Source organism: Geotrypetes seraphini, chromosome 8, assembly GCF_902459505.1.
Source record: "Geotrypetes seraphini chromosome 8, aGeoSer1.1, whole genome shotgun sequence".
In the NCBI taxonomy this organism is placed as follows: domain Eukaryota; kingdom Metazoa; phylum Chordata; class Amphibia; order Gymnophiona; family Dermophiidae; genus Geotrypetes; species Geotrypetes seraphini.
The window spans coordinates 118,814,920-118,842,595 of record NC_047091.1 but is presented as its reverse complement, the minus strand read 5'-3'; the positions used below and the strand labels follow the sequence as shown (position 1 = coordinate 118,842,595).

At 41.3% G+C, this 27,676-nt stretch overlaps 1 protein-coding gene across 1 annotated transcript; it reads left to right on the top strand.

Moving 5' to 3' along the window:
* The first annotated feature begins 12,253 nt into the window (after positions 1 to 12,253).
* DDA1 (DET1 and DDB1 associated 1) lies at positions 12,254 to 26,356 on the top strand. Its single transcript, XM_033956905.1, has 5 exons — positions 12,254 to 12,395; positions 13,431 to 13,511; positions 19,232 to 19,283; positions 19,725 to 19,786; positions 25,013 to 26,356. Exons 1-5 carry the CDS (start codon positions 12,393 to 12,395, stop codon positions 25,121 to 25,123), a joined length of 309 nt encoding a protein of 102 aa, XP_033812796.1. The 5' UTR covers positions 12,254 to 12,392; the 3' UTR covers positions 25,124 to 26,356.
* Positions 26,357 to 27,676: the final 1,320 nt, after the last annotated feature.

Here is a 27,676-nt window from a genome sequence, read left to right as displayed (position 1 = left end):
CACCATCTCTACAGAGGTTTTTGTTTTGGCTGGATTTCGCATTTTCTGTGGGACTAAGAGTCAATCCTTTGTTTGTTTTCCCATAGCTCAGAATATGACATGAAATCTGTATCTGATGGAAGTGTAGCTGAAGCAGAATTGGCTAGCATTATGAGTGTGGATGAAGGAATCTCTGAGAGTTTACAGATGAATGATGACATGTTTTGGGAACTGACAACTGGCGTTTAGTTTCAAGTTTCAAGTTTATTAAACATTTGATGGATCGCCTATTAAAATTGCTAGGCGATGTACATAATCCAGGTAAAGAAACAAAGAAACTAACATATTAACCATAAAATTACATAAAGTACATACTTGAGATGTGAGGAAAGGAATTAAAAAGTTACAATCTTGGGTTCGGTAAAAAAGGTAAAAACAAAAGGTAAGGGGTAAAATCCAAAGCACAATTTAAGAAGAGTCCCTAAAACAAATAAATTTCAAGTGTTAAAAGCGTCATTGAATAAATAGGTTTTTAAAAGTTTTTTAAATGTTACGATGTCGCGTTCAATTCTAATATACTGAGGAAGCGCGTTCCACCATTGTGGTCCCATTACTGTGAACATGTCTGCTCTCCTAGTCCCTATAATTTTCAAGGAGGGTATGGAAAGTAGATTTTGATCTGATGATCGAAGTGAGAGGGGGAAGGGACCTGCTAATTTCTTCTGGCCAGTAATTAGAGACAAGAGCTGTAAAACCCACATTTTGAATTACTGCTCATTTGAGGAAGAGTTTCTACACTTGGGAGAAACAAACAACATTCAGGGAATGGTTTGCCCTTTCTCACTAAAGCCTAGATTAAAGTCAGCGATTGTCGCTAAACCTGTTTTCACAGCTTTAGCAATGATCACTGCTAACCGACCCGATTCACAAAATGGCCCATTGCATGTTATTCCCCTCAATCGCTCATTTTCCGATCCAGCCATGCAAATCAGTAAAACCCCATGCAAAATAGCCAAGCGATTGATTCACTTACATTGCTTGGCTATTTAGCATCGTGTTTTACCAATCCTAAAACCCAATTGCTGTAGACCTGTTGGTAACTGTATTACCGACAAGTCTGCCTGGGTTTTGTTTTTTATTTTTTTTCCATGGCACAGATAGTTTGCGTGTATTACACATGCAAAATATCTGCCCCATAAAAAAAAGAAAAAAATCCCCCACCGCTGCCGACCCTGACAATCGCATGCCCCCCCGAGCCACCGTTCCCCCTCAAACCCCAAAAAGATGGCAGTCCACTCCTGCCAGGAAAGACCTTCCCTCTACCCTCCACCCCCCATGAATAAAATTGCAGGAGGGATGCTCACTCCTTCCTGCCATGAAGGCTCCCACCTGCCTGCTCCCTCCCCTGAATAAAACGGCAGGAGGGATGCCCACCTGCCTGCTCCCTCCCCCGAATAAAATGGCAGGAGGGATGCCCAGTCCATCCTGCCATTTATTTTGGCCAATCAGGGACTTCCTTAGGCTTTGACTCAGACGCCTGAGGCATCTGAGCCATTCAGGGCCTTAGGTCCCTCCTGTGCATCACATGATACATCGGGGAGGGACCTAAGGCTCAGTGGCACAGCTACCAGAGGAGGAGCAGGAGGTGTTTTCGGTACCTCCTGCTCCCAACTTTGAGATACAAGCACCAGGGCTGGGAGGGGGAGGAGGCATCTTTGACCTAGGGGCCGCTGCAGGAGCGTTCTGCTGGGCACGATGGACCACTGGTCTGACTCAGCAGCAGCAATACTTGTGTTCTTATGTTCTTATATCTTGCCAAGGATGTAAAAAGACTTAAAGCCATTCAGAGGGTCTCTACACCAGAAGATATATGAGATGAGACGTGATGACATGAACAAGAATAAATATACCCTGGAGGAAGGTACAGAGAGGAGAGATATGATACAGACATTTAAATTCTTGAAAGAGAGTAAGGAATAGCACAAACTTTTCCCAAAAATATGTAGAAAGGCTATTGAACTAGAGAACATGAAATGAAGTTGCAAGGAGGCAAACTTAAAAGCAACATCAGGAAATTATTTTTCAAGGATAGGATGGTTTATGCCTGGAATACTCTGCCACAGGAACCGGTAGGGTCAAAAACAGTAATAGAATTCAAAAGATGTAGGATAAACATAGAGGTTCCCTATATGGCATGAAAAAAGAATAAAAGTACAGTATAGAACATTTCCAACAGTACCTTTCACACTTTATGAACATAAGAACATAAGAATAGCCTTACTGGGTCAGACCAGTGGTCCATATAGCCCAGTATCCTGTCTTCGCGGAGGCCAATCCAAGTCACAAGTACCTGGCAAAAACCCAAACAGTAGCAGAATTCCATGCTATCGTCCTATATCTATCTCAACAGCAGACTATGGACATTTCCTCCAGGAACTTGTCAAAACCTTTTTTTAAACCAGCTACATTAGCTGCTCTTACCACATCCTCTGGCATCCTCCTATTGGTTTTTAAAGTATTGCTCTGTAAATTCATCACGTGTCCCCTAGTCTTTGTAAATCTTGATGCAGTAAAAAATCAATCCACTTGTACCCATTCTACACCACTCAGGATTTTGTTGACTTCAGTCATATCTCTCCTCAACCGTCTCTTTTCCAAGCTAAAGAGCCCTAACCTCTTTAGTCTTTCCTCATATGAGAGGAGTTCCATCCACTTTATCATTTCGGTCACTCTTCTTTGAACCTTTTCTAGTGCCGCTAAAGAGGCAAGGAGGTGGATACAGTAACGATCAGTTACAAGGGAGTGGAGCAGGGCAGGATTAACCAATAGGCCCAGTAGGCACGTGCCTAGGGCCCGAAATAGTCAGGGGGGCCCAATGAAGGAGGGCATCAATATTGTTTTTTCCAAATGGCGATGGGCCCCTCCAGCATCGATTGGCAACGCGGCCCACCCCCGATCGGCAATGCGCCCCCCACCCATCGACGGAAAGTAAGACAAGCAAGCAACGCGGTAAGAAAGGCAGCGGGAACTGTAATTTTGCAAGCGGTGCTGCTTGCCCAAAGCTTCCCTCTGAAGCAGCTTCCTGTTTCCGCCTGGGTGCATGGTGGGGTGGGGTTTGTGTGCCTTGGGGCCCTCGACGAATTAATCCTGCCCTGGGGTGGAGGTAACCCATATGGAGTCGCAGGTACAACCCAAGCCACCTTTCTAGGCAGACTAAAAGAGTAATTTTGGTCTTTATATGCTGTCATGTGCTACTTTACTATATTATGTTAGATGAACCATTTTCTGGGTTTTACAGATCTTTTTTATTTTCATTTTCAAAATAAACATTACACAAATATCCACTTGCTACAGAAATATGGATATCTAAACAATTTTAGGAAAAAAAATCTTTACAACAGTAAAATTAAACTCAGTTCCTCATTAGTTCACCAATAAGTTGGGGAATTAAACTGAAACAAAGAAGGAGATCAATCAGAAGAAAAATAACATAAGCACTTGTGGCCGTAACACTAATACCACTATTCATAACAATGATTACATTACATTACATTAGTGTCTTCTATCCCGCCAATACCTTTCAGTTCTAGACGGTTCTGGATAAAAAAAAAAATTTAATTAACCTTTGTGACCTTAGGCCTCAGCCCCACCACTCTAGCTGCTAATAAATGTTGATAGCGTGGAGAATTATGCGGGCCATCATCATTGGCCATATAAATATACTTTTCATTGCTTTCAATACTTTCAATTATGTATATAAATCAAGAACTATATATGCTTTATAACTGATCTCAGCCACTTATCTTAACAGCTGGTCTGACCCGGGAGGAACTGACCCAACATGTTTCACACAAACATGCTTTATCAAGGGTCCCCCTACAATAAAAGAACACAAAGGAATCAATTTCTGCACGATATTTTTTTCTTGTGGCAAGGTACATCTGACCAGTTAAATAAATTTGTGTGCTACTTAAATTCTGTGGATGATCACATCAAATTCACTATGACATGCCATCAGACTCAGATTGACTTTCTGGACATCAGAATCATGTTAAAAGATTGGGAAATTTGTACTTCCTTTTATCGTAAACCAGTTGCATACATCTTTTTACATTTTGCTAGTTCCCAGCCATATAAATTAAAATTCAATCTCCCTCGTAGCCAGTTCATTAGGGCTCGCCGAGTTTGTTCATCATTAACTTACTTTAAAGAACATGCCCAGGAGTTGGAAGATAGAGCTAGAGGATACCCGAAGAAGGCCATTAAACAAGCCTACCAAAGGGAGCTATTATTACAAACAAAAACATCTGAAGGGGGTGAAGGGTGCTTGACATGTATCCTCCCTTTCTCTCAAATAACTAATAAGATGGTATTGCTGATTAAAGAATTATGACATGTGGTACGGGTTCACCCATCCTTACAGGATTTCCCAAGAATAGCGTATACGAGGCGGATTACTATTGGACAAAACTTAAATTTTCAAAAGTTTGGGACTAGGAAGATTAATAGTGGTGGTCGGCATAAAAATTGTGATAAATGTCAATGGTGTAACAAAACTATTGAGGGCCCTAAATGGAGGGTTCTGGGGAAGAACATTACATTGAAATCTAATGTGGATATGGATTGTAATAGCACCCATGAGGTTTATGCCATAGTTTGTGGGTCGCACATGTTGGGCGTTAGGGTGGTAAAAGTTTGTTTAAATGAGCATAAATCCTGTCTGACCAATAAAAACTTACAAGTTCCTATGGTGCAACATTGGGTGTTGAAGAATCATAGTGTAGATGAACTACAAAGACATGATTGATATAGTAGATCAAGGGTGGGAGGGTGGAAATATTGAGCAAATTCTTAATGAAAAAGAACAACAGTGGATCTTTAAATTGGACACCGTTGAGCCAAGGGGTCTGAATGCGGAAATAGAATAGGCATCCCTGATTGGCTAGTTCTCATCCAATAGGGTGCAGGGGATATCAGCTGTTTAGAACATTATTTAAAACAGTAAAAAAGACGCCATCGCCAACTTGTTTGCGAAGAGGCTGTAAGTTGGATGACATTATCGGCCACAGTAGGAGTAATTAATTGAAGGTTAAAGTTTTTAAGATAAATTATAGGGAATACATTGGGGATATAGGGGATACATTTGTGCTCTTTTATTGTAGGGGAACCCTTGATAAAGCACGTTTGTGTTGGGTCAGTTCCTCCCAGGTCAGACCAGCTGTTAAGATAAATGGCTGAGATCAGTTATAAAGCATATATAGTTCTTGATTTATATACATAATTGAAAGTATTGAAAGCAATGAAAAGTATAGTTATATGGTCGATGATGATGGCCCGCATAATTCTCCACGACGCTATTAACATTTATTAGTGGCTGGAGTGGTGGGGCTGAGGCCTAAGGTCACAAAGATTAACTAAAAAAATTTATATCCAGATCATTGTTATAAATAGTGTTATTTGATGGAATATTGGTCTGGAATATTTCTGATATATAAAAAATTTTTACATCATTTTTATTCCTAACACTATTACAACATATAATCTTATACTTTCACTATTTTAATCCTTGATAATCTTTTTTAGATCTATAAAGGCTTTTAACTGCTCTTGATAAAAAAATACATACTTTAAACCTCCAAATGTTACCAAGCATTTGCATGGATAACATAATCGAAATGTAGCACCAAGGTTAACCATCTCTTGCCTATATGCTAGCAAAGCTCTCCTTCGATCTTGTGTTATCATAGTAACATCAGGATAAATCCAGGCCCTTTGGCCAAAGAAGGGAACTTTCAAATTATGGAAATATAATTTCAGTACTTTATTCAAATCTTGTTCAAATATGAAGGAGGCTACTAAAGTTGACCTAGATGAAATATCTGATTCAGACTCTTCCAAAATTGCTGAAATGTTATTTACCGTAAATCCAATTTCTCATGTTGAATAACTGATGTGATATTCTCTCTTTGTATACTCTTCTTTACTACGTTCAAGTAATAAACCTTATTTAAGGGTGGAATCATATCAGAGGAAAAATTTAGTATTTCAGTCAGGTATCTCTTGAACATATCCAGAGGAGAAATAGCAAGATCACGTGGAAAATTTAAAATTCTAAGGTTCAGTCTTCTGTTATAATTTTCCATTTGTTCTATTTTTCTTCACAAATTTATTTGATCTTTAACCACATTATTTCTAAATTCCTGTAAAATTTGAACATCAGCTAAAACTTGTTGCATTTTCATGGAAGTGTCTTGTCGAAATTCTTCCACCGTTTTACTCAAAGTATCAAATTTTTGAAGCAAAGCGGTCACCTCAGCTGAAGATTCCGTAACTACAGATGTGAGATCAGTTATTGCTTTCCAAATAGATTCCAAATTAACTGCCGTGGGAAGGGTTGGAACCTCTGTTCCCCTTCTTCACTGGTCTCCAGTTCTCGGGGTCTCACACTCAGCACATTGCCGTCAACCAGGACCTCAGTTGATTGTTCACCGATCAACTGCTGTTCTTGCGTGTGTGCCATTCTCGACGCTGGACATGGTGGAGGAGATGGTTCCGTGGAGGAAAGGCTGGCATGAAAATCAATAGACTGAGTTGCTCCTTCCTACTGGTCTAAAGCTTGACTCTCTCCCTTGGTCTCAACAAATGCTGTACTCCCGGTAGTATATTTCTCAATCCTTTGCTGTACCATTGGGTTCGTTCAGGCTGGTGAGGATGTCCCCCGAATGAGACCTTTCCTCTTTGTATGAGGCATGATGTCAACAATTAATTCAGCAGAAAAAAAATTGAAGAAATTCAATGGCACAAAGAAAGACAGACAGGTAACGCTCACCAGGAACATGCCGCCATCTTGGTTAACTCCCCTTTACTGACCTTTTAAAGTATCACTCTTAGTGTTTATGAAAGGGAAGGGAGACAGAATATTCATAAGAACATAAAAGCTACCATACTGGGACAGACCACAGTATCTTGTTTCCAACACTGGCAATCCAGGCCAAAAGTACCTGGCAAGATCCCAAAGAGTAAACATATTTTATGCCTTATCCTAGGAATAAGCAGTGGATTTCCCCACATCCAACTTAATAATGGCATATGGACTTCTCATTTAGGAAGTTATCCAAACCTTTTTAAACCCTGCCAAGCTAACTGCTTTCACCACATTCTCTGACAACAAATTCTAAATGTAATTACACATTGAGTGAAGAAATATTTTCTCCTGTTTGTTTTAAGTCTACAGTACTACTTGCTGTAGTAGCTCCATTATATTACTCCTAGTTCTAGTATTTTTGGAAAGAGTAAACAAGCAATTAATATCTACCCACTCCACTCCCTTCAGTATTTTATAGAACTCTGTCATATCTCCCCTGAACAGTCTTCTCTAGGCTGAAGAGCCCTAGCCGCTTTAGCCTTTCCTCATAGGGAAGTCATCCATTCCTTTGATCATTTTCATTGCCCTTCTCTGTATCTTTTCTAATTCCACTATATCTTTTTTGAGATGCGGTGACCAGAATTGCACACAGTATTCAAGGTGTGACAGCACCATGGAGCAATACAAGGGCATTATAACAATTTCATCTTTCTTTTCCATTCTTTCCTGATAATTCCTAACATTCTATTTGCTTTCTTAGCTACCGCCACACATTTAGCTCAGGGTTTCATTGTATCCTCAATGATGATATCTAGATCCTTTTCCTGGGTGGTGAGTCCTAAAGTGGATCCCTACATCACTTAGCTATAATTCGGATTCCTCTTTCCCACATGCATCACTTTGCACTTGCTCACATTAAATGTTAACCGACATTTTGTTGCTCAGTCTTTCAGTCTTGCAAGGTCATCTTGCAATTTTTCACAGTCCTCTTGCGATTTAACAACTTTGATCAACTTGGTGTCATCAACAAATTTAATGATCTCACTAGTTATGCCTGTCTCTAGATCATTGATGAATATGTTAAAAAGCAGCAGTCCGAGCACAGACTATTTACTCTTCTCCTTTGAGAATATTAACCATTTAACCCTACTCTGTTTTCTATCTTTTAACCAGTTCATAATCCATTATATGATGTTACCTCCTATCGCATACAATAGTTCCACCCAAGCTGAATATCAAAAAATATCATAGAGCCACTAAAGAGATATTCATACACTATATCCTCTTACCAGAGACTTCAATTAGGCAGGTATCTGAATTATATGGAGAAAATATCTCAGTGTTCCAAGAGAAAAACTCAGGGAACTTCTATGGCAATTTTAAAATTGTTATAGGAAACACATCCTTGGTCTAAGAAAAACTCCGTTCTGAATTATTCTCACCAGAACCTATTTCCAGCAATTTTTAACATAAAGAACCTGCACTTATCTTTAAAGGTATCTTTCTGTCCTCTGGTGCCTCTGGTATGGGCAAGATCACTGCAGCGCAGTGAACAAAATCACTTGGTGCTGTTTCAATTAATCTGGTATAGCACTGGAGATTATCAAGAAATTCACAACAGGCCCTGTTTCGCGACCATGCTGCATCAGGGGAATTTCTAAAAAAGTAAAGAAAATCCAAGTTAATATACACAGTACTTACTGCAAAAAAGAACAGCATTCTGATATAAGCTTACAGTTAAAGAAATGAGCCGCTTCTTCAAAGATCTTCTCTAAGAAAATGGCGACCCGGCATCTGGCTCAGCTTTTAAAGAGATGCGCTGACGTCCTATTATGCCAATCAAAACATAGGTAGAGGAAACAACCAATCATTACGAGGAGAACTATAAAAAAGGCTCTCCACTCTACTCGGGCATTCGAAACCGTCGGAATGCAAGTTTGTAATTTAAAAATCCATTTCTGTTCTTGCTTCCGTAACAGTGATTTAAAGTCCCCTCCTTTTCCTGATGGAAAAAGTTTTTCAATGATCCAGCAGCGCATGTCTTTGAATGAATGGTGTAGATCTACACAATGTTGCACCATAGGAGCCTCTATCCTACTACATGACAAGCATGAGTGGTGGTCAATCATTCTGGTTTTAAATGGTCTTGAGGTCTGTCTTATGTACAATAAATTACAGGGACATAGCAATGCATAAATTACCCCACTGGTTCCACATGATATGCGGAAATTTAATGTATATTCTTTATTATCTGATGGATTGAAAAAAGATTGACAGTCCAGAGAAATTGGACAGATTGAACAATGCCCACATTTATATGACCAACCTCTTCACCTCGTATAATCCTTACCACATCACTTGTGATAGCACCTCTACTCGTTGGACAAATTAATTCTTGTAAGTTCTTATTTCTAGAGAATGCTGTAGTCAACTGTACATCCCGACAGTTCCAATATTTCTTTAAGATTTTCCCAAAAGAACGTGCTTGGTCTGCTTCTGGTTCACGTTCAGTATATTGTAACAATAGATCTCGTCGATTATGTAATGCTCGTGTGTAAGATCTCTTGTTACATGCCTCTGGGTAACCTCTATTCAGCAACTTAGATGTTTTTTAAAACCCATTAGTGCCATTAACAAAATCTTTCATCCAAGATACTATACATTTTTTACGCCTATTGATTCAACATCACCCTACTGGAAACACAATTTTGGTGACTCTTGATGTGTAGTCATTATACACTAATATTCCACAGGACTCTGCTTTGGCAATTGTAGAAGAATATTTGAATCAGCAGGAACATCCACACCAAGTACCCTCAGAATTTTTGATAAATCTGTTAGCCATATCCTTGAAAAAGAATTATTTTATGTTTCAAGTGATTTTTTACCAACAGCTATCGGGTACGGCCATGGGTGCGACATGTGCTCCATCTTTAGCCAATCTTTGTATGGCACATTTTGAAGAATATTTTGTATATACATCAAAATGGTTTTCACAAATAACATTATGGTGTAGGTATATTGATGATATTTTTCTACTATGGGAAGGTTCAATGTGTGATTTACAAACTTTTGTTGCCTTTCTAAATACTTGATAACATGCATTTAGTTGAGGGAAATCTTGTCTCACCAATCTATTACATTTGAAGTGAAAGTTCTAAAGCACTCATTGTATTATTATGAAGCAACAAGATTATCACATCATGGAATATGTGTATATGCCTATCCTTTCTCTTTCAATTCCTGATGACTAGACCAAATTTTGAGTGCCAATACGAGCTTAAGAATCACCATACTGGGACAGACTGCAGTATTGTTTCCAACAGTGGCCAATCTAAGTCACAAATACCTGGCAGATTCCCAAAAAGTAGATAGTAGATGTTGGTCAGTGTCCCCCTAAGGTGGGCCCTTGGAGATACATACCTTTCAAAACTGGCAAGCAAAATGGGAAAAGGGGACAAGAAGTGAGAAAATGACAGTTTATCCACAGAAATGTAGGAGAAACTAGGTACTGGTAAATATATTCTTATCGATATTCAGCCACTGTAATCAACATTGGTTTTTTAAAACATTACATTAGTGATTTCTATTCCGCCTTTACCTTGCGGTTCAAGGCGGATTACATAAGAATTGTTGTGAAGAATTACATACTGATAAGATATTAAGAAGTACATATTGATAAGATATTAAGACATGACTGCAGTGGTTAAAAAAAATCCAGATATTCAGTGCTGGCATCTGGATAATGAGAGACACCAAGACTCGGATTCTATAAACGGCATCCCAACTGTAGGTGGTGGTAGGCATCCTACCGCTGTCTAACAAGCTAATCAGGACGCACTTAAAAAAAAGCCCACCTCCTGAGGCAGGTCGCCTACATTGGAGGCACCTCCGGGAACTTAGGGATGCGCGCAAGCCCACCTAAGCTCACCAAAGGCTAGACAAGGGCGTAGTTTGGCCCGGAAGTAGGCCTTAGGTGGCTATACATATCTCCCTAGGCCAGCGGAAGATGCATACAATGTACAAGTAGACGCGGCATTGAGCTTATCGTGGTAAGGGATTTCCTGCTGTGATAAGTTTAGCAGCCACCCATCCCCCTCCCCCCCTGAATGACCTCGGCAGGAAGGATGCCCAGTCCCTCCTGCCCCGCATCCCCCCATAGATCATGGCAGGAGAGATACCCAGTCCCTCCTGCCCGGCAAACCCCCTCCTGTAGATTGCCAGCAGGAGGGATGCCCAATCCCTCCTGCCAGAACCCCATCACCCCCCTGATCACCCAGCCCACTCCCAGACCCTCCTCCATCCCCCCAGACATCTGCACCCCCACTAGAAGTGGGGAGTGCACAATAATTATCTGAAGGGTTGGCCATCAACTCTTTTTTTTTTTTTTTTGTTAGGGGTTTGTTTTTATGCCTTGATTTTATGATTAGACTAGCATGAGCTAAACTAGAATTGCAACTTGCCTGTATGAGAAAGCCTGCTGCTAGTCACTCTTGCCTCTTAAAAGCTGTACTGTAGTGCATTAGAAAGCAGCAAAAAGGGACTCCCTGGGCAGGTTAATTTTACACTCTTGAAATTTTGATTGATCATAGACTGCAGCACTGCACTGTATTACAACAGAATGTGATGCTTCATTGAGCAATAGTTGTGTGCGATATACAGCAGCCACCTCAGACCCAGGAGGGTTTATTGGGCATCACTGACCTAATTAAAAAGAATCTCCATACCTATGCATATTATATATTATGAACTCCAAAAGGAAGCTCTCTTTGGCATATTAAAAGGTGCAGCAATTAATATGACAAAATGATATCATGCTCAGCATAAGAGTGAAGCTATTTACTGTCATGGAATGTGCAAAACTAATACGATTTGAAAATACAGTACTGCCCCAGAGTGATTTTTTTTAGACCGATATTCATTTAGTATTAAAATAATGATTTTTCTGTGCCTTAATAGGTCAGCTGATATGTCTCAGAAAAATTGAGTGGCCTGTTTTAGGTAAGGCCTGGTGGTGCAGAATTCAGTGGTGATATGGCTACAAGAAAGGGCTCCTGAGTCCTGATATCTAACGTCCCCAGCAGACAGACGGTATATATTTCTTAACATTGCTCTAGAAATCCAATATCTAAAAATGATAACTAAACTTTGGAGTTAAAAATAAAAATATGAGAAGGAAAATTCAGCATAAAAGAAATAATAAGTCTACTCTAAATTCTCTTTCGATCTGCAATATCTGCACCACCCATGTTGCAAGAACTACAATTCCCGGCATACACAGGTGGCGATGCGGAAATAAAGCACAAGCCAACACTTCGATAACTACAAATCCCGGCAGCCTCCACAGCAAAAACTCCCCAACCTAACCCAGCTACCTCTGCAGAAGGAGCCGACCAGTTGTGGTATTAGGCAATGAGAATAGGCAGTGGGCAGACAAGCCTCGGCAGCAGCCAATGAGCACGAAGAAGAGGGCGGGGTGGCCGGGACGTGTAAGGCGTCGGGGGTTAGGGTGAGCTGGTGGGTCGGCAGCTGCTCTGACGGGCGGAAGATGGTGGGTGACGCTCGGGGTTTGTTTCGTGCTTATGGGCGGCCAGTGTCTGTTTCAGGCCTGGCTCGGGGAAGGGTCCTGAATGAGGGTGGGAAGCCCCTGGCTAGGGCCTGGGCCGGAGTCAACTGGGCTCGATGGGAGCGGGACCGGAGGTGTTGCTTCTTCCCCATCCCCCAGCAACCGGGGAGTCATCAGCGCAGTGAGCCGGTGCTTGTTTCCATGTGGACTCTTCCTTAGGTTCATTACTGGTTCTCCTTCCCTTCTTTGGATTCTTATAGTTTATGCTTACATTGTTTGCAGCAGTAATATTTGGAAGACGTGCAACTTTTATTCTGACCACGCCTCTACTGATTAATATGTCATTCCCCCCCACCCCCCAGTTTACTGTGTGCAGCATTTACATTTTAATGTATCGACCTTTGATCCCTGTATGCTTGCAGTAGTATATCAATACTGTACTTGATCCCTACATGAGATTTGGATGAAGCTCTGCCCATCAGCTGTTTGTGCTGTGTTTCTGATTGATTGGTATACAGGATCTGAGTGTTGAATCATTCAGCTATTAGGTCTGGTCAGATGTGTATTAAAAAAAAATATTAGACATCTAGGGCCTAATATTTTGTTTGCTCAGCCAGTGTATAAAGTTATGAGCTAGTGCTTGACTTTATTCAAGTTCCTGATTTTAAAACAAAATTGTTGACTGTACCTTTTACCTCTTCCCAATGCTTGACCCTTTTATAGATTTAAAAAGGCCAGTTTTATCTGTATAAGTACTAAAAATTCAAGCATGCATCTGCTTGCAGATGACAAATGTATAACTTTTGACTATCAGGCCTTTAATTTTCTGGCTAGAGAGCTGTGACTTCTGCTTGCAGTAGCAGATTAAATCTCCATATCAAGACAAAAGGAGACCATCAATGTCCCTCCTCTGTAGATTTGTAAAAGGATGGTGGTGGTTGGGTGCTTAGCATCCACAAGCAAGTATGGGTGCTGCAATTAATAGAAGTTGCTGTTAAAGATAATTTTGCTTTCTTTTAGGCTGACTTTTTGAAAGGATTACCAGTGTACAACAAGAGCAACTTCAGCCGATTTCATGCGGATTCTGTATGCAAAGCTTCGGTGAGTAATTGGCTGCAACTGCTTTTACTGCCATGCGGGGAGGCTATATGTGGTCAATCAGGGCTGACTGGTAAGTGGTGTTTGAGACTGTCATCATACACACATTTGCTGTACTGTAATTACTAAGCACAACAGAGGAGCTGTGAGGATGTCAGTGATTCAGCCACGGGTGTAAAATTCAAGATACACTTTATTGATTGTAGCACTACGGAGACGTGAAGACTCGACACTGACAGTGTTTTGGCATCTATGCCTTTGTCAAGAGTCTCAAAAGCTTATTACGCTATTACATGAATAGAGCATTCAACACAGGTCAATGTTAGGAGCGAGCAAGGCAGTAACTGGTGTCCAAAGCAAAACTGAGGGTCATAAGTAAGAAGACCATAAGAGATTGCTGGGAAGTACCCAGCAGATACCAAATAATAGATTCACTTCCTTCCTGGGATGAGCATTAGCTTATTGAGATCTTCTTATCTAAGTATTATGAACTTTTCCATGAATTTGTCCAAACCCCTTTCAGTCCCAATGTTGTTGGATACCTTTACCACATTGTCTGGTTATAAATTCCATGGGTTGATTGAATGGAAAAAAGTGCTTGCCAAACTGGAGAAAACCAAGTCTCAAGGCCAATTTGAGTAGGATTCCTCCTTATATAGAAATAGTAATAATCGTAACCATTGTCTAGACATTTCATCAATGGCAGTTTAGATTATTTGTTCTTTTTGGCTTAGTTTATCGGTTGTTATAATTATATTTCTACCTCAGCACTTCTAGTAGTCCTGAATGCTAAGGTTATCTATCTGAACCTGCAAGTTTCTTACAGAATGATGTCTGTCTTCATTCAACTCTGCCTGCTTCCCAGATAGCTGCTCATGCCCCTTCAGTTTTCTTCTGTAAACAAGTTGCTCAGATATGTTTCTGATCTGCTCTGTGGTTTTATTATTTTTTTGGGGGGGAGGGTGTTTTCTCCTGTTTGAGGCTCGGTGCCCAGAGGTTCCCCCTTGTTGGGACCTTTGCCTGGGAGAAAACGTAGACTCGTGTGGTGGAAGTCTGCTTCTAGCAGGATCAGCCCTTGGGGGTCTGCTGTAATATTTTTGGAGCTCAGAGGTTGTCCCCTGAGTTGCTGTTCGCATCCCTGATTGAACACAGGCTGTTTACTCCTTTCCGGCTTGGCCAGAATTAATAGTGGGCTGGCTGTGTGGTCCTCCTCCTGTTGTGGCTTGAGATTTTCCAGGAGATTGTGAGGCTCAGTCAACTTTGGTCCATCTGGCAGTCTGAAGAACAAGTTCATAGGACAAACCTGTGAATCAAAGTTCTTCTCCATTTGTTCCAGCTATACTTCAGAGCTGAGGTAGGTAGGCACCACATAGCACAGTGAGTAAGGCTATTATAGGCTAAAGGGAAAATGGGGGGTGGGGAGAGGGGGGTCTGAAAAAGTGAGTTTTGAGGTTTTCAGAGGCCAGAACTAGGGTCCCCTTCCTCCAAAACCCCTCTCCCAATGGGCTGTTTTTGTTGCAAATTTGCTGGTGGTGGCCATCTTGGATTTTAGTCTTTTTTTTTTTTTTTTTTCTAAAGCCTCTATATGCCTCAAAACCCCTTGATTTTGTTTGACATCAATAGTGATGGGCCCCTCAGGCTAGTCTACCCCGGTATTATACCAGGTTTGTGCTGAATTGTTGGCCAAGGGGTGTCCATATTCCTCATGCTGCAGAATACATGGAGGAGGGGCAGGAGCCTTTGACTCTACCTCTGAGTCCTCCAGAGCTGGGGATCTGCAGGAGGCTTGATCTTGAAGGAGAGATACTTTCCTGAGCCCTCTAAAGGTGAATTGACTAAGTGCAGATTCGTGAACAATGCAGAGCCCAAGAGGACCTTCAGGAAGTCCTTGCTGGAGTCCACCAGAACCCCAGTGCAGGGCTTCACCCCAGATTTTGTGAGCCTGATGTGGAATGCCTGTTTAAACTGCAGGGGGTCCTCAGCATCTGTGTCAGGCGTGACAGTGGTGGCAGTGCTGGGGAACACTCCTTACATTGCACTACATTCAGGTGAGGATCTATAGCTAAACAATAGTGGGAGGATAGAAGGTCAAATTCCATGCCCGTTTTGTCCCAGTATGCAGTTTCTCTGGCAGAGTGTGGTTCTCTGCATGAGACCAGCGGTCAAGAAGTGGTAGTGGCCCTGGACTAGAGGGAAGACCTCAAGGTGCTGCGGCTGTTCAAGGTATTTGTGCTCCTGGGGATAATTGCTAATTTGCTGCAGGAATTGAAGCTGGAAGTGCCACCAGCCTCTATGTCCCAGTGCTCTATTTTGAGGAGCTCAGTTACACCAACCACATTCTTTCCCTCACATCCTGACATCAGGAAGCTAGTCACTGACCAGAGAGATCCCTGCTAGTGGCTAAGACTATGGCAAAGCTTTATCCTATGGCTCCAGATTTCCAACAGCTCTTTGTTCAGCCAAAGGTGGATTACCTGGTAGCACAGGTTACCAAACAAACTTCCTTGTCCAGTGAAGGAGGGGTGATGTTGAAGGATACACAGGCCTGCAAGGTAGATGTGGTCCTCAGGAGACAATTTGAAGCCTTAGCTTTAGGAATTAAGGCAGAAGCAGCAGCTTCCTTTGTGGCACGTGCTTATTACATGTAGCTGACGTGGGTCCCAGCCTCAGAGGAAGGTGAGGACCCTCAACTCATCCTTTCTGGGTTGAATTATATAGTGGATGCTTTGTATGACATCATAAAGAGTCATGAGCAAGGTGTCTACTTATTCTATCTACCTGACATATGCTCTGGATCAGACAGTGGGCAGGAGATTCACCTTCTAAGGCCACACTTAGCATCTGCTCCTGAAAGGGAAGCCTGCTATTTGTAAGGGTTCTAGATGACCTGATGGCCAGTGTTAAGGCCATCGCCCTATTGCCTTGTTGGACAGCAAGACCCTGAGCAGCTCGGGATTTGGGACATGGGAATTTTTGGGACTATCGAAGATTTCATCCTTACACAGGAGGCCAAGAGATGCAGAGGCCCTTTAAGGGGTCATGACAGAGATTCAGTGGGGGCAGAAGACAGCAAGCCTCTGGGTCTTGCTCCTGTCCAGCCTCCAAGAAAGCAGAATGATGCCAGGTCAGTGACCACACCCCCCAGACAGGGGGAGGTCTGGGCACAGATAGGCGCAGATCATTGGGATCTGTCTGTAGATTCCCCGACTGGCCGGCTGGAGAGAGCCCTCAGAGTTCGGTTAATGGTGCAAAGGCTCCTAGATCTTCAAGCCATGGAGCCAGTTCCGGATGAAGAATCGAGCTTGGGCAGATACTTCATAGTACCAAAGAAAGGCTCAGACGACTGGAGGTCAATGCTGCGCTGAAAGTGCCGTGCTTCCATGTGGAGACCGCTTGCTCGTTCAGTCCTGCCTCCCTCGATTTGGCGGAAACATATCTCCATAATCCCATTTTTCTGGCTCAAGGGAGGTACTTAACAAACTGGAGAAAAACAAGTCTCGAGGCCAACGCAGGTAGGATCCCTCCTTATATAGAAATATTAGTAATCGTGACCATTGTCTAGAGCAGTAGTCTCAAACTCGCGGCCCGGGGGCCACATGCGGCCCCCCAGGTACTATTTTGAGGCCCTCGGTATGTTTATCGTAATCACAAAAGTAAAATAAAAGTTTCTTGATCATATGTCTCTTTAGCTATAAATGACAATATTATTATTAAGACTTAGCCAAAAGGAAAGATTTATAAACTATAAAGAGTTTTACCAAGACATTACCGTAACTATTTTTTTCTGCGGCCTTCCATGTACCTACAAATTCAAAATGTGGCCCTGCAAAGGGTTTGAGTTTGAGACCACTGGTCTAGAGACATTTCATCAATGGCAGTTTAGATAATTTGTTCTTTTTGGCTTAGTTTATCAGTTGTTATATTTGTGCAGTTTGCTCAAATATAACACCTTTACTTTGTTACTTATGGCCTAATAAAAATGATTTGAACATAATTACTTACCTATGCTTTCCCTGGTATATCCTACTGATCATAAAGGGCCTACGAATGTATTTGTCTTTTATTTTTTTAAATTTTGTTTGTAATTAAAAAATGTTTTACTACTGAGGGAAATTGTGTAGGTAATGGTATTTTTTCTTTTTCTTCTAATAATTTGTATTTTTGTTCCTTCCTACTTTTGGGGGGCAAAGTTTTCTTTGATGGATGTTCATAAATAAGAAGTAACAAAAATGTTGCAAGAGTGTATGGATTTCCCCCCCCTTTGTCTTTGTCTGTAGCTGTGTAGAAAGTTATGATAGAGGTCAGTCAGGGTTTCAGGATATCTACAACAAATATGCATGAGATAAGATTTACCGGTACATGCACTGCTTCTTAGTATGCAGATTTTTCTTTTTTAAAAAACAATTCTTTATTCATTTTTGCATATTACAACAAGTGTATTAGATAAAATCATAGGAACTTATAAATGCACACTTGATTAACTTTCATGTAACACGTTAAATACAACATTTCATTACATATTTATATTCTATAATATCTTGAATATTATGTAATACACCTAATATCTAAACAATTATTATTAAAGTAGAAAACCCTCCCATCTCCTCCCCTTCCATAACAGAATTCCATCCTAATACATCAAAACTATTGATATATTCATATACAGTATGAGATGAATAAAATAATACCCTGTATGCAGATTTTTCTCATGGATATCCTGAAAACCCAACAGGCCAGATGGTCTCTGAGGACTGTTGAAAATGACGAATAGGCATTAGAAGTGGAAAGGGGGGGGACATTTTAATTAGCTACATTAAATACCACCTGGCACTTTGAAGAGACTGGGAGGTACATGTGATGGTTAGAACATATTTTGTGAAATTTCAGGGGGAATGAGATGAGTTATTCAGAGACTTTGAGCCCAATAAAGCTGGGATTTATTCTCTTGCTGTACTGCTTTGCTGATGTATCGGTTGAGACATTCTAGCGGGTGATGTGCAGTATTGGGTTAAATGTGACCACCGATCCAATAAAATAATGCACTCCAGATTACATTTGATACTAGTAGCTGTTTAAAAATCAGATGACATGGTTATTTTTCTAGATTTTAGCTACCTTTCCACATAATCCTCAAATGCAGTTTTATAATATTTTTGTAACTCTTAATCTCAATCTAAGTGTATATATGGGAGATAGTGACTTACCCAAAGTCAAAGGAGTGGGATTTGAATCCTGGTTCTCAGTCCTTGTTCTGACCAGTACCTGGTATTGCATAGCAAACATTTCAGGACCCCCCAGCTCTTCCCTGGTCATATCCCTAGGACAGTTTATAAAGGGTAAGAGTGATTGGATTTGACATACTACCTTTCTGTGATGGAGGTTTACATTTGTTATATGCAGGTATTAAATTGTGAGCCCACTAAGGGCAATAGAGGGTTAAGTGACTTGCCAAGTGTCACAAGAAGCTGGAATGGTAAGTGAGCCCAGTTCTTCTGGTTCTCAACCTATAGCACTAACCAGTAGCCTACGCACAGGGATAACACTGAGGAATTCTTACACTTTCTTCTTGGAATGGCCATATTTATATTGTGGAAGTTCCCATAGTGCTGAATGAGATGCAGAAGCTGAAAGGAGACCCTACTGGTACAGTGGGAATTTTCTTATCGGGCAGATGCGTCTGTGGAGTTCCTCATCTTATAATAGTTTTTTTTCTTATTTTACAGAACAGAAGGCCATCGGTATATCTACCCACAAGGGAATATCCATCTGAACAAAGTGAGTCTTTTCAGGCTGCTTCTGAAAGATGAAATAAAAGGCTATGCATTAGCATGTTGTATGTACTGCATCGAGTCTTCTTTTTGAGACTAATAATAAAATGACCCAAACCAAGGCTTCCCAGCATTACTGCCAGTATGTTTTTAACATGTGAAAAACTGATGTAGCTGTGGAGTAAGATGTGTTTGGGAATCACAGGAGAGCTGAGCAATTCCTGGTTTTCATTTAAAAGCTATGGGTGCAGGGTAGTGGGGGAGGGAAGAGTTGGTGACCCCCAAAGAGCTGGTATGTGTAGAAGTGCAGGAGGTTGTGAAGTCTTGGTCTTGCTGAGGTACAAGACTGGAGCATGGAAGTTACTGAAGCAGGAGGGAGTCTTGTTTAACTGCTTTTTTGGGGGGGCTCTTTATGGACTTTATTCTTTTCTTCTGTTTTCTTCAACAGTCATAGTAACAGAGAAAACAAACATACTTTTGCGCTATCTGCATCAGCAATGGGACAAAAAGGTAAGAAGTGGAACTTGTCCTGCGTGCAGGCTCACTTGCAGTGTTTCTTTATTTCTTTCCAACTGATCACATGCATCCCAGCCCCTTGATCATCCTTCTACTTTGCTTGAGATAACAGTAAAATTGATTTGAACTTTCCTAATTATTGTTCCTGCTGCATAAATTTAAAACCCATCTTTTCAACACATAATCTCCTCTCTCTCACCTCTCACCTCCCTCTTTCTCTCCCTTCTTCCACCTCGCCCTCATGCCTTCCCCCTCCCTCTCCCCCTCCTCTCCTGATGCTGCCTCGAGCCTTTATAGGTATGTGCGATGCACAAATAGAAGATTAGATTAGGTAAACAGGAGAAGTATTGGTTTTAAAAACACATTGAAATCCTGCTTTCCCATTTCCCAAAAATGACCAAAGCCATATACATGGAGAACTTGCTTTGAATTTTAGATGTAGATACTCTTTCCCAAAGCCAAGCTGAAAGTCAGTTTGAATTCACTCAGATCCCTGCTGCAGAGGGCTTACAATCAAACAGCTAGTTACTGATGTATGCTACTGCCTAGCATATGTTATCTTACTGCAGGTCACCAAAAAAGGAGGAAAATATCTATCTCTGTACAAATTCACAAAGTCCAAGAGGAGCAGAGGTCTTCAAACCAAATACACTTTAATGGCAACCATACATAGTTACATAGATAAAACTCATAAGAGATACATATGACTCAACACGGGCCATGTTTAAGCTAAAAAACCTGCCTCAGGAGTCCTTATGAGCAAAGCACCAGATCACATAAAAGTGCTAAAAAAACATTAAAGCGTTGAACAATGTTTGCAGTAGGAACAGGGTTCTCAATGAAAATATATTTGATATATATGGTTCTAACATGAAAACTTGTAACTACAAAAATAAACTATTGTATCAGTGTGTTAAAATATGCTCAGTGTCTCGGAGACTGTGTGAGATATTTCTCTCGCATTTAAAGCCTTATCGACCAATCATTGCAGCCATAACCATCAAAATAAACTCAAAAAGTAAAACATCTTAAATGTGTCATATTTGTGGAGTTCCGACACAGACCAAGTTTTGTTTTCTGCTTCAGTGAAACCCCCCAAAAATCTTTACATTAAAAAAGCAGGGTCCCTATAAATCGAACACAATCAAAAATGTAAACATATCTATGAGGAAAAAGAGTCAGATATCGGCAAGTAATAACAAACTTTTATTGATTATGACAGGAGTTGCCATGCAACATATTACTACAAATTGGAAAGATCACACAAGACTTAATTTTAATTTCTGGTGGAATTCACTATGTCACATATATAGAATGGAACGTTCAATAGCAATACAAAATGGAAATTATAAAAGGTTTAATGAAATATGGGGGCCCTTGACATTGTTTTGTAATGAATAAACACCATTTTCTTAACATTATTTATGATTGGAAGGGAAAGGGGAGGGTTTATATAAATGAAAAAAAAAATAAAAATGTAAAAAAGAAATATGACAAAGATTGATTCAATTAAATAATTGTATGGAAAGGGAGGGGGGAAGAAGGGTTTAGATATATATACCTTTGTTATGATCTTGATAGATTTATCAAGTGATGTTAGTAAATCTATGTATTACTTATATTGTGCACTTGCTGAAAGTTTAAAAATGAATAAAGAATTATAAAAAAAAACAAAAATGTAAACACAAAAGCTAAACAAGTTCAGAAGCCTTACATAACATAAAATCGATTTCTAGACTGCATAACCAAGAAGTTCTATGCAGTTCACAAAAGATTAATTATCAACAACAAGAAGGAAATACAAGGCAAAGATGGAATACTAGTTAGCTTTAAACTTTGAGAACCAGTAGGTTTTCAGTTGTCTTCTAAATACTTCAAAGTTAAGCTAAACAGACAGCCTCAAAACAACTCTTACTGGGGTGCCTACACATTTCAACACAGCTTTTCAAAAGTTTCATGCACTTAAAAACAGCACATTATGCAGCCACAACTGTGATCTCTTCCATTCTGAAAGCTCTAAATCAGCCAATGAAAGAAGGAGAAAATGATGTAATTCTTTTGGATTGGTGAATATAAATTGATAGAAACTGATTGGTGAATAGAGATCAACAACAGACTTGAATGAAAGCGTGATTAAATGTGTAATAACTCTTCTTGAATATTATTATATAAACTACTAAGGTGTTCTGCAATCTGGATCATGATTGGTTTTATTGTATGTCCCACATATAGCTTTGGGCAGGGGCACACCCAGTTTGGTAATTCAATGTGATCCAATGTCACATTGTATTTACAAATTCTGCAACTTCCACAGGGGCTATGTATAGATTCTCTGGCATAGTATACTCACACAGACCTGCTTTAGTTCCTTGTATTGCAACTATGCACCATTTATTTAAAAGGTTCATGGTGAGACTGAAGGTAATGTTTGTGGGTATAATCCTGTAGGGTGCTTTTTTGTGCTCAATGCCTGAGGATACACCCAGGTGAACTCCTTTGGAGCTTTTTCTCTCAGGACTGATTAGTCTCCCTGTGTTAACCATTCTACAAATATAATTCTTTGAGTGCTGGTGCATAGTTGGAATACAAGGAATTGAAGCAGGTCTGTGTGAGTGTCCTATATTTGAAATTGACCCCTTCATATTTATAAAGAACTTTAGGCTTTTTGATATTTTTAGATTCTCTGGCATCCATTAACTGGACAGGTCTGAGAAATTGTGATTCAACTAAATGCTGTTTTAAGTTTCTGCCCCTAGAGAACGCAAATCTTGGAGTTTGTTGAAAAACTGGATGATATTGCAGAAATTGCCACCGTTGCTTAATAATGCGCTTGATACGAAATGCATGTTTTGAATAGGGGAGCGCACATACCAGATTGGAATCCTCTGAGCGTTCACTGGGTTGTAACAACAATGGATGCTGAGCATATAGTGCTCTCTTGTAGGCTTTTTTGATAACCGATTGTGGGTATCCTCTCATCTCAAATCTTTTTCCACATTTCTGACGCTTGTGTAATAAAATGATGTGTTGAATATATTTGCTTTAAACGTAGGAATTGACCTACCGGGATGTTGTTCCTCAGATGCTTAGATACACATGCACTTACCCTGTTATTGCTAAAATGTATTTTTTCACTTCAGTTTAAACTAGTGTTTAAGCCCGTTACACTAACGGGTGCTAGAGTAGATGTCTATATGTCTGGGTTTCTAAAATTTTTTTTATTTGACTCTCTCCCTGTACGCTGTCTGTCTGTCATTCTTTGTGTCTGTGTCTCTCCCTGGTCCCCTGTCTGTGCGTCTTTCTTTCTTTCTGTCTGTCTCCCTGGCCCCCCTGCTTGCCAACGCAGCCCCCTTTCCCTCTCCCCCTGTTGGGCAATGCCTGCCTGCTTTGTGGCCCTCCTTCTGTTCCTCCTCCCCTGATTGCTGTCTGCCCCCAGCACACCCCTCCCCCCCAAGTAGCCCCCTTTCCCTCTCCCCCTGGCCCCCGGTTGTGCCATGGCTGCCTGCTCCGTGGCCCCCTTCTGTTCCCCCCCATGATTGCTGTCTGCCCCCAGCACAACTCTCCCCCCAAAGCAGCCCCCTTTCCCCCTATTGTGCAATGCCCACCTGCTCCGTGGCCCCCTTCTATTCCTCCCCCTATGATTGCTGTCTGCCCCCAGCACACCCATCCCCCCAAAGCAGCCCCCTTTTCCTCTCCCCCTGTTGTGCAATGCCTGCCTGCTTTGTGGCCCCCTTCTGTTCCTCCCCCCCGATTGCTGTCTGCCCCCAGCACACCCCTTCCCCCAAAGCAGCCCCCTTTCCCTCTCCCTCTGGCCCCCTGTTGTGCCATGCCTGCCTGCTCCGCGGCCCCCTTCTGTTTCCCCCAGCCCCCATGATTGCTGTCTGCACTCAGCACAACCCTACCACCAAAACAGCTCCCTTTCCTGCTTGCTCCATAGCCCTTCTTTTTTCACTTCCCCTCCTGTTCTTACCCTCCCTCCATCCATCCATGGTTGCTGCCGCTCCTGTTCAAAGCGGCCTGCTTAGGTTCGCGACTGGCTGTAGCGAACCTCGCAGGCTGCTCTCCATATGGTAACATGTTCCCTCTTACGCGATCGCGGCAGCGGTTGGTGCAGGAGGGGGGAGTCGTCGACGTGTTCCCTACCGGACACTGCTGCCGCCAGTGCTGTTCCGCACCGCCTTCATCCTGCCCTCTGGTGCGCATGCGCTTAAGCCGCTGGCCACAGCACTTGTCAGGTACCTACAGCCTCTTAAGTGCGCATGCGCACTTAAGAGGATTATTATTATAGATATATTTGGTGGGTACTGCAAAAGCCGCAAGCTATTAGCGGCCCTATGATCCTGTTATGTCATATATGTTATATTTATTAGTGTTGAAGTAAATAACTATAAGATCATATGAGACAATGAGGAAGAGATGTTTTTAGTGCAAATTTTTAAGTATTATGGTTGCAAAGCAAATATTTTTCAAAATTTTCTTTATTGTGATAGAGACAAGGGTCCTTATGAAGAAACACTTAGTGTTATTGCTGCCCTTTTTCTCTAATTTGATCAATATATATGGTTGCCATTAAAGTGAGTTTGATTTGAAGACCTGGCCTTCTCTGCTCCTCCTGGACTTCTTACTGCAGGTTCCAGTTTTTCATTATGTGCATTAGTAACACTAGCTAAAAGTTGATACCTGAAGCATTAGTGGGAGACAGGTCTTGTGCTGGGATGCAAGACATGTCAGTGGAAGAATCGGAACTTGAAGCTTGCTGTTCTAATCAAGAGGCTGTTTTCTCCACTCCTGCTGTCACAGTATTATTATGAGCACAGTGCCTGTACTGGGTGCCTTACCTGGTGGCTGGCCTCATATTTGTTTAATGGCAATACTGTAGTGATATCTGTGTTTTGGCACAGGAAACGAAGTTTTTATGTTCAGGGAAGTGGAAAATTGTCAGCCTGGCTGTACAACAGGTTTTAGATTCGGGTGGGTTTTTATCAGTTTTTTATTTAAATTCTGTCCCCCAGTGATGCCACTTTGCCCTCTATTTCACATTTGTGGGGGAGGGTGGAGAAGTTACAGACACCCGCTTGTATTTAAGAGACAAGTGACAGTGCTATCCTCTTGCTTGCTCTGTTCTTGAAGTGCTGCTTTTCAGAGGAAAGCAATTATGCTGCTGCCTGCTCTAGTCTATGTGGTGATCTGGTGGTGTTTTTTCCCCCCTCTCACTAACAGAATGCAGCGAAGAAAAGAGACCAAGAACAGGTGGAAATCGCAGGTGAAGGATCAGCACCACCTCGGAAAATTGCCCGGACAGACCGCCAGGAAATGAATGAAGATACCTAAGCCCCTTCTGAGGATGCCTTTGCTGGAGCTTACTGTCCTTGTCTCATTCAAATGTATGACCCCCCCATCTTCCACTATACAGTGTACACCACTTTCATGTAGAAGCCAGCTCTATTTATTTCCTGAAGGGTTTTATTTATGCGGTGTAAAAAAAAAAAAAAAAGAGCATTAGGAATCGGCAAATCAGTGAAAGGATGTAATAAGATATTTTTTAAAAATATACATATATCTATCTATATATGTATATTCACTAGTCTATTCAAGCTTCTGCTGTATAGTTTGCCTTTTTTTTTTTTTTTTTGCTTAGTTAACCGTGGGGGAGCAGAGGGCTAATTGAATCAGGAACTGCTTGGTAATGTGGGTTGGGCTCGGCTGGAGCAGGTGCATACTGCCATGTACAAAGCCATTGGTTGGCTGCCTGCCTGCTTTTTTCCCACATGAACAAGTTAAATTGATTTGGTCTGTAAGTCCTCGCACATCCTGGTGGCATGTTTTTAAAATCAACTTTACAAGTCAGACTTGCACTCCTTAGCCAGATCTAACATTTGAGCTCTTGATGTGATCGTTCTGGGTAATGACGTTCTAAGATGTTTCAGAATATGTTTAGCACCAGAGAAGTGCCAAAATGCACATTCCATTCCTGTCTTGTGATGAAGTGGAAAACCTGACCAGCCCTTCCTGAAGGTCCATCCTTGAAGCTGGAGTTTACCTGCTCTTGGCTTGGTTCCTTCCTTAACTAGACTTTGTTCAGAGAAGCACATGTTGACACCTCCCCAGTAGTCCAGAAAAAGTGACTAGCAAAAGATTGAAGTGAATGGGCAGTGTTCTGAACTGTATCTATACACCTTTGGAATGGAAAGGTGCAAAGAAGGAAGCATTTTGCTCGTAAGGAATCGGCTTTTCACCCATTTAACTGAATTTTCTAAAGTGAAGGTGTCTGCTATTGCCCATCTTTAGCTGCCTTTTTTTTTATTTATGAATTCTTATATTCATAGAGAAATTGACTGAAGCTGAAAATGTGTTCTAACCTGAGTCAGTACTGGCAAAAGTAATTTGTTCTGTGCTGACATCTGAATCAAATATAGAAAGGGGGGAGGGTGAGACGCCTTTGGCCTTTCTTCTTAGGCACTGCTGTTTTGTGCTTAGGACTCGCCCTTGGTGTGAACATTTCTAGTCGATAAAGTCTGTATTTCCAGTTTCTTTTAAATTAAATCTCAGAAACATACAAATGCTTCTTCAGACTCTTAAGCATTTGTCCTTGGCCCAGTTAAGTGTCACAGCCTCCAAGGAATCTAATTGTACAGTTCAGTATTTTTCTGAAATTCCCAGGCTTCTTTTTTCTGTTTCCTTTTCACTGTTTATTTTATTATGACTTTTCATGGAAGCTCCATTATCTGTGTGTTATGAGGATAGAGAAGCCACTCCAGCCGTGAGCTCAAATTCTAGAGAAATTTGGTAAGGCGTGGCCCTAAGTAAATCTCTATAGGATGTTTTTTGGTAATGCATCTGCTAAATAGACTTGCTGATTTTTAAGCAGCCATAAAGACTTGCATAAACCAAACCTCTTTAGCTGCTGTTGTAACGGGCATGTTGATATTAGGGTGGAAGCTCAATTACTGGCGCATGAGTATTACAGGCCAGACGTGGAGCTGTAATTTCCAGAGCTACTCCCACTGCACTTGAAAGAGGGGGAATTCCTTCTCCCACACACTACTTTAGGCCACTTAAGTTGAGAATAATTTATTCCCAAGCTTGCCTTGTTTTGAAAGATCATAAATTGATTTCTGCACTTTGTAGGAAGAGATGCACTGTGCTTTTTTTTTTTTTTTTTTTGGGGGGGGGGAGGGCGGCAAGGGGGGAGTTCATACAGCAAGATAGCTGATAGTATTTCAGATTTTCTTTCTGGTAGCTTTTCTCAGTGATGTATTCAAGGAAAGATATGTTTGATAGTGGGCGGCCTCTTGTACACACAGGGATTAGTAAACCAGGTTGCTTCATCTGAGTGTATATTTGTTTTGAATTATTCAGGAACAGTGAGTGCCAGAGCTTGGGATGTTGGGGCTGCTTGAGTACATTGGCTTGGTGTCGTTTAACGTAGCTTCACAGACTGATTTCTGGGGTGGGGGGAGAGTGCGCCAGCCTCATTTTTACGCTTATAAAATGGAGTCGCTTTCAACTTCATACACATGCACCCCTTTAACAAAAATGTAGCGCGGTTTTTAGTGCCGGCCATGGCAGTAACAACTCCGACACTCATTCCTAAGATACATCGCAGCTGTTACTGCTGTGGCTGGTGCTAAAAAATGCACTGTGGGAGGACAATGTGTTTTCTTGCTCTTGTGCCCTTCTCCCTCCCAAAAGAGGTCAAAGTAAAACACAATGCATTCTGGAACTCTTTCAAGAGCTGACAGAATTCCCCAGAAAAGTTACCTTTTCTTTCTGTAGGTCATGCATGCTTAGGGCTGAGGCAAGCTGCCTGTTTGTTTGATCAGAGTATCATGGCATAATTAAGCGGTTCTTTGGATTTGGGAATCACAAACTCATTAAGTAGAA